Here is a 7029-nt window from a genome sequence, read left to right on the forward strand (position 1 = left end):
AGAGAGAGAGAGAGAGAGAGAGAATATGAACAAACCTTCCCTAATTCCTCTCCTCAACTCTACTCCCAACATCTCCAACTGGACATTCCATAAATCCCTCTAATTCTATGTTCAAAACAGAGCTCACTGTTTCCCCCAAATCCTTCCCTTTTTCCTACCTTCGCTATTACTGTTGAGAATACCACAATATATCCAATTATCTAGAATCACAACCTCAGAATCAACTCTTCCCAACACTTCGCATCCACCTAGTTAATCAAGTCTTTTCCCTTCTATCTTCAAATATATCACAAATGTGCCCTCACACCACATCTCTCCTCATACCACAAGGCCCTTATCACCTCTCACCTAGACTACTACAATTGCCCCCCCCATATGATCTCCCTACATCCAATCCCTCCCCTCCACATCAACGTTCATATATTTACATCCATATAGCATCAAAACTGACATTTCTAAAGTACAAGTGACCATGTCACTCCCCTGTTCTAGAAGCTCCAATGGCACCTTCTTACACCTACGATAAAATAAAAACTCTTCATTTTGTCTCTTCCATTAAACTATTAATTCCTTGAAATAAGTTGCTGTCTCTTGCTCTTATCTGCATCCCAGCACTTAGTAGAGTAGAACACACTAGGTGTTAAATAAATATTTATTGACTAAAGTGACTTTTAAGAGCACTTCACAATCTGGCCCCAGCCTACCTTTCCACAATTATGGTATATTATCCTCCTTAGCACACACTATTTAAGCTACACTGGCTTGCCCGTTATTCCTTGTATATGACATTCCATCTACTATACTTTTCGCACAGGCTTACTGCCATCACCCCCAACCCCTCATGCTTACAATGCACTCATCGCTCCCTCCCTAAGTCTAGCATAGTGTCTGATATCTAGTAGGCACTTAACAAATGCTGTAAAAATGAACAAATTTTCTACAATTTGGGAATTCCAATCCACACATTGTTCCACCATAGTTCCAGTGGACCAATGATGAAGATACTACCCACCCATCTCCTGAGTATAGTATTTGAAGTTCCTAAAATTTTTCTCTTCTTCTAATACAAGAAACATTCCAGTTTGAAAATCCTTAAAAAGGTTAAAATAAGATAAATTACTTCTCTATCAATTCCACAAATTCAAAATTTTTACAAATTGATTCTAATAACAAGGGATACCTAAAGCTCCGAACTATAGATCTGGGGACTCTTGATTAAATTGTCTCGTTTGATGAGGCTATAAGCCTTACATTGTGGCTGGGGCCAGACCTCTACCCTAGTTACTACCATGTTTCCCCGATAATAAGACCTATCCAGAAAATAAGCCCTCCCCTTACTGTGTAAGATTCCTCTAAAATAAGCCCTCCCCTGAAAATAAGCCCTATTGAGATTGCTACTGTAGTGAAGGTGATCCCCTGCGCTACACGCTACATTACGGTACCCTCTGTATGCACCGCCCCCCCTCCCCTCCCCCGTGAAACGCACGCTGCGCTCTGAGCTGCATCTAATCAGAGCTGCAGCAGTGAGCACGTCATCCTGTTCTTCCCCAGTGATTTGCTTATTGAATAAAGGTACATTTTTTTGTTCACATTTACCTGTTTATTAAAATTGCTGTCAATGTTCATTAAAATAAGCCCTCCCCTGAAAATAAGCCCTCTGGTGTTTTTCTGTCCAAAAAATTAATAAGACAGTGTCTTATTATCAGGGAAAACACGGTAACTACTAATTCTAGCCTAGTTACTAGCCTAGCCCTCCACTGTTCATCTACTTCCCACTCTAGAGCCTATCAAAGTGTCAATCCACCCTAGAAAAACTGGCCTAGCCCACCATTGTTTGTGGTCTCCAGGTAGCCTCCAGCAACTTCCCACCCTTAATCACTCATTGACCTCATTAACTCCTCCTGAAAACCTACCCCAAACTCCCCTCCTAGACAATCCCTAGATTCCTCCCACAACCTTCTGTATGTAAGACCCTATCCTGTCTTCATGTTTGTGAGAGCTCCATAGAATAGTAAGAGCGCCATAGAATGACCTGGAACAGACTTACTCTGTGTCTAATGCAAGAGAACTTTTAATAAACTTTACTTTTCTTTGGCTGAGAAGATGTGAGTAGAATTCATTCCGCAGGATCTGGCCTTCGGTATTTTGGGGTCTCCAGAGCAACCCTAACCCTCTTTATGGCTGTCTTATTATAGGCCAAAAGGCCTAAACATGCCCTGTTGTTTTTTAGTAGCCATTTTATACATTTAAATTAAGTTCAATTTGTTTTTTATTCACAATGATGAAAGCGTTTAAAAATGGCGGCAACAAGTAAATAGGTAAGCAACATACATAGCTTGTATAAAGAACCTTCATTCTCACTGCATTTCCTGGACAAACACACCAAGATACAGTACGGGATATTCCTCATTGCTTTGGTCCACACTGCTTTCCTAAACCTCTTATCTGACTCAACATAAGAACTTCCAAACAACAACAAAAAAATCTGTCTTAAAATGTTAACAGACTCACCAACAAGGGAGCTAATTATCAACAGAAGTATTCCCAAGCAAAGCTAAATGGCCACAGCTCAGAGCTGTTGTAAAAGGGATTTCTATACAGGGTAGAAAGTTAAACTAGATAACCTTTAAAGTGTCTCTCATTTCTAAGATTGCAGAATTCTTTAGTTAGCAGTCAGAAGGACCTTTTTCAAACACACTGAACCATTTCTGACTATTCAAAACTATAATAATATTAGTATTACTTTATACTTCCAACTTAAAAACCAGAAAAGTGAATCTACTGACAGACAGTTGAGAAAATCAGGCAGTTACAAATGCTTTTAAAAGTAGAAGGTAAGAGGGACCAATTATCACTTAAGATTTTTTTAAATCTCTTATTGTTGTTCAGTCCTTTTCAGTCATGTCCAGCTCTTTTTGACCCCATTTGAGGTTTTCTTGGCAAAAATACTGGAGAGGTTTGCCATTTCCTTCTCCAGCTCATTTTACAGAAACTAAGGTAAACAGGGTTAAGTGACTTGCCAGGGTCACACAGCTTGGAAGTATCTGAGATCACATTTGAACTCAGGAATCTCTAGACCTGGGACTCTTATCTACTACGCCACTTAGCTGTCTCTGCACAGCACAAATCTGAGCTAGAGCTAATAGTTGCTTTGAATGGCATTAAAAGCTCTCTGCTGTCTTGCCTTTAACATACTTTATATCTGAACCATAACATTAACACAAACATCAATAATGTCCAGATCACAGAATCACAGAACCTCACAGCTGGAACAGAACTTAGAAGCATTAGACCCTCCCCTCTACCCCTTAACAAAACATCTTTACCCTGACCTGCTTTAATGTGCTTTAATTCTTTCATTAACATTTGAGGAAAGGGAAGAAGGGCAGTGAGAGGGTCTAGGAGAACTGTAGCTGTTGGGACATAGGATGTCACCTAGGAACTAATAGCTTTAAGGAATGGAAGATGAGAAACTTCAAGTATGAAGGCAGAATTAAGGAAAATGCATTTTATAAGATTTTTTTTCATTTTCTACTTTTCCAATTTGAAGGAAGAGAGCAAGAAGAGGAAATGAAATGGAGAACTACAAGGAAATAGATGCCAGACAGCAATGAAGGAGAAAAAGAAAAGTGGAATAAGGCTAGAAGAGAAAATAACTGGAAGATACTGTTTCAGAAGGTAATTAATGCTCTCTCAGCTTTATTCAGTCTTCTCCACTTCCCTAGGACTAGGAGACACAGTAAGCCTCCCCAGTAATCTTTCACTTATATCTCCACATTTTGACAATGATATAGGGTAGGTAAAGCAAAAGTAAATGGCTGAACCTGAAGTTCTGATTTTCACTGTGCCCAATTAACCCTACTAACAGAAGTGTTTTTGCATTAGATACCCCAGAAGTAGAAATAAGGAATCAATCAGTATTTTTTGAGCATGTATTATATGCCAGGCAAATCCAGAGCTGGCTACGGTGCTGACAACCTACACTGAAGTAGTGGCAGTGTCAGAGAGAAGGGGATGTTTCACAGGAAGACTCCACAGGCCTTGGCAACATCTTGTATGTGGGGGGGTGAGAGATAGCAAGGAATCCAAGATGACTCTTACCTGGACTGGGAGCTTAAGGGCCTGTAAGGATATTGTTGACCTCTACAGTAATAGGGAAGGTGGGAGAATGAGCTCTGTTTTGCAATTATTTGATGGGGTTCTAACAATGGACCCCTAAAAGGCCTTGGACTTTCCCACAAAGCCTAGATCCCTGACATTTGCCAGATGCATCATCCACCCCATTCCATAATCCTTCTACCTGCCCTTTCACTGTGGCTTTCAGGCCACTTAACCCCCTACATGGTCAGCACCTGGCCCACCCCAGGCTAATCCCTTTCAGATTTTCCCACAGTCTTTCTGTATAAAAGTGTCCATCTTGCCCCCACATTAAATTGCACAGATTCCTAATATCCGGCCCTATCCTACAGGTGATACAATAAACCTTGTCTCTGTCTGAAAGAAAGCTTAACTGGTTGAATTCTTTCAAGGAAGACCTGCATCCTTTGCCCTTGCATCTTAGGGTTCCCAAGACCCCCAGACAAAAATATATTGGGCTTAAGATGTCCACTGAACATCCAGTTCAAAATGTCTTAAAAACAGTTGGAGATGTGGTGTTGGAGCTCAGCAGAGACTGGGGTAGGAGAGTCATGTTTGAAAATCATCAGCATAGAGAGTAATTAAATCCATGAGAGGTCACTAGTGTAAAAGGAGAAGAGAAAAGGGCCTAGGATCAAACTGAAGGACCCCTACAGTTAAAAGAATTGATCTGGAGAAGGAGACAGAGAAGGAGCAGTCAGAAAAGTAGCAGGAAAACCAGGAGAGAGTGATATCCAGAAAACCTAGAAAGAAGAGAGTATCAAGGAAAGAGACATCAACAATCAAAAGATTCAGAAAGGTCAAGGAGAATGAGGATTGAGAAAAGACAACTTAAGTTAGTAACTTTGGAGAGAACAGTTTCAGTTGGAATGATAAGGTCAGAAGCCAAATCATAAGGGGTCAAACAGAGGGAGGGACAAAGCAGAGGCACCTATTGCATATGGCCTTTTTGAGGAGGTGAGCAAAAGAAACAGGATGATAATTAGCAGGGATGGAAGGATCAAGTTAGGGATTTCTCAGCATGGAAGAGACATGAGCATGTTTATAGACAGTAGAAAATAAGCCAGTTATACAAGGAAAGGCTGAAAATTTTTAAAAGTATGTTGGGGGCAGGGGAGATCCAAGATGGAAGAGTAAAAGCAGGAACTTACTTGAGCTTGTCCCTAATCACCTCCAATACCTGTTTAAAAAAATTACAGAGCTATAGAACCCACAAAATGACAGAGTGAAATACGCCTCCAGCTGAAGTCAGCCCAGCAAGTCAAAAGGAAGGGTCTACAGCATCTGGATGGGAGCAGAGCTCAGTCCTGTGTGGGCCACACCCACACAGACCTGTGGCATAGACCTGGCAGGAACAGACCTCAGAAGACTGAATCACTGGCAGCTGTGGCAGTTTCCAGACTTCTCAACCCATAAAATGCCAAAGAGAAAGTAAAAGGTCACTGAGGAAACTCTATTGGAGTTTCAGTTGGGTGAGAGAAGAGCTCAGTTGGGCCCATGCCCCCAGGGCAGCGGAGGTGACAGCTACAGCAGCAACAGCAGCATGGTTGCTTCTGGGGCTCCAGGCCCACAGATAGGAGGGGAAGCAAGGGGCTGATCAGAGGGCAATTGCAGGAATCTCTTTGCTGGAGTTGAGACACGATTCTCTTGATTTGTCCTGCTTGATCTTGACCATATACTTGGGTGGCAGTCCTGCGGTGAAGAGTGCTGGAATGGCAGAGCTTGGTGAAGCAATGGAGAGGCAGTCCTCCTCACAACTGTGAGGCAGGTGTCTAGAAGAAGCTCTGACAACAGCTGCTAGTAGATGGAAGGAGTGGGAGAGGAATTTAAGATAAAGGGAGTTTGTTGCCTATGGAACAGGCATTCCAGAGAGCACAGCAGAAGGTCTAGATGGAATTAAGATGGAACTTTAGGAGGGTTGAGAGGGATAGGAATGAGGAATCAGGTGGCAGAGGGTATGAAATGGGATTTGGGTGATAATATACAGGTGTGTAGAATCACTGGGATGTGAAGGGCATGACCAGGCGTGAGAATGTTCATTATTGATTAGAGGGCACCACTTGTATACCTTCAAAGGACAGGTCCAGTAAGAGATGAGAGGTCTGAAGTTGAACAAAGGTTTGCAATGGAGGTTCTCCATATCCAATTGGGAGACTTGGCTGGCAGCAAGAGGTAGAAGATGCCTTGTGGCTGGCACAGATAGAAGTGTTTGCTTTGGGGCAGATGAAAGATGCCCAGCCTGGCCCCTACCAGTCTTTCTTCAAGGGACACACTGTGCCTAGCAGGAGGTAGAAGGCTCAGGCCTCAACCACTGACATTATCTGCTGTCTTCTTGCCAGAGAAGGCTGGCTAGGAAGAAGCAGCAGGAAATGGTAGATCCCTATGCAGATGGAAGACACCAGACTTCATCTCCAGCAGCTTTCCCTCAGTGGACGCATTTATGAGATGTCCTTAGTTTTTAGGGCAACTACTATTACTAACATTTAGAACTGCTCCTGTGAAATCCAAGAAATCCCTAGTCAGGGGTTTTTTCAAATTCCATATGCAAAAAAGTAAAATTTAACTATCTAGTAGCCTGACTGAAAGGAAAGGAGATAAACAAAAAGATACAGAAAAGGGAGGGAAGGGAAATGGAGGGAGAATGCCACTAAAGCATAATATGGCTTTTATCCAAATGTGCTTTTTCTTTACAAAACCATTCCAATAAGTACCCAACACATATATTTCATTCAAATAAATCTTTCAAGACCCACCTCAGCCTTGAGGGAGGTCTCCCTCCTCTGTACAACCACAGAAGTAGTGTATATATCCCTCCTACAGCACCCAATCTGTCTTATTATATAATACACACACACACACACACACACACACACACACACACACACACACACA

General features: G+C 42.0%; 1 protein-coding gene across 1 annotated transcript in view; it reads right to left on the bottom strand.

Annotated features, from left to right (window-relative positions):
• ARHGEF7 (Rho guanine nucleotide exchange factor 7) overlaps positions 1-7029 on the bottom strand; it is a 310305-nt gene that overhangs the window by 215974 nt on the left and 87302 nt on the right. The window contains exon 7 of the mRNA XM_069094099.1: positions 3825-3832. Coding sequence (XP_068950200.1) covers positions 3825-3832 — 8 coding nt within the window. The remainder of the gene's footprint in view (positions 1-3824; positions 3833-7029) is intronic.

The sequence above is a fragment of the Petaurus breviceps genome, unplaced genomic scaffold (assembly GCF_028583685.1).
Source record: "Petaurus breviceps papuanus isolate PSGF00001 unplaced genomic scaffold, PetGlider_PUasm1.0 214, whole genome shotgun sequence".
NCBI lineage: Eukaryota > Metazoa > Chordata > Mammalia > Diprotodontia > Petauridae > Petaurus > Petaurus breviceps.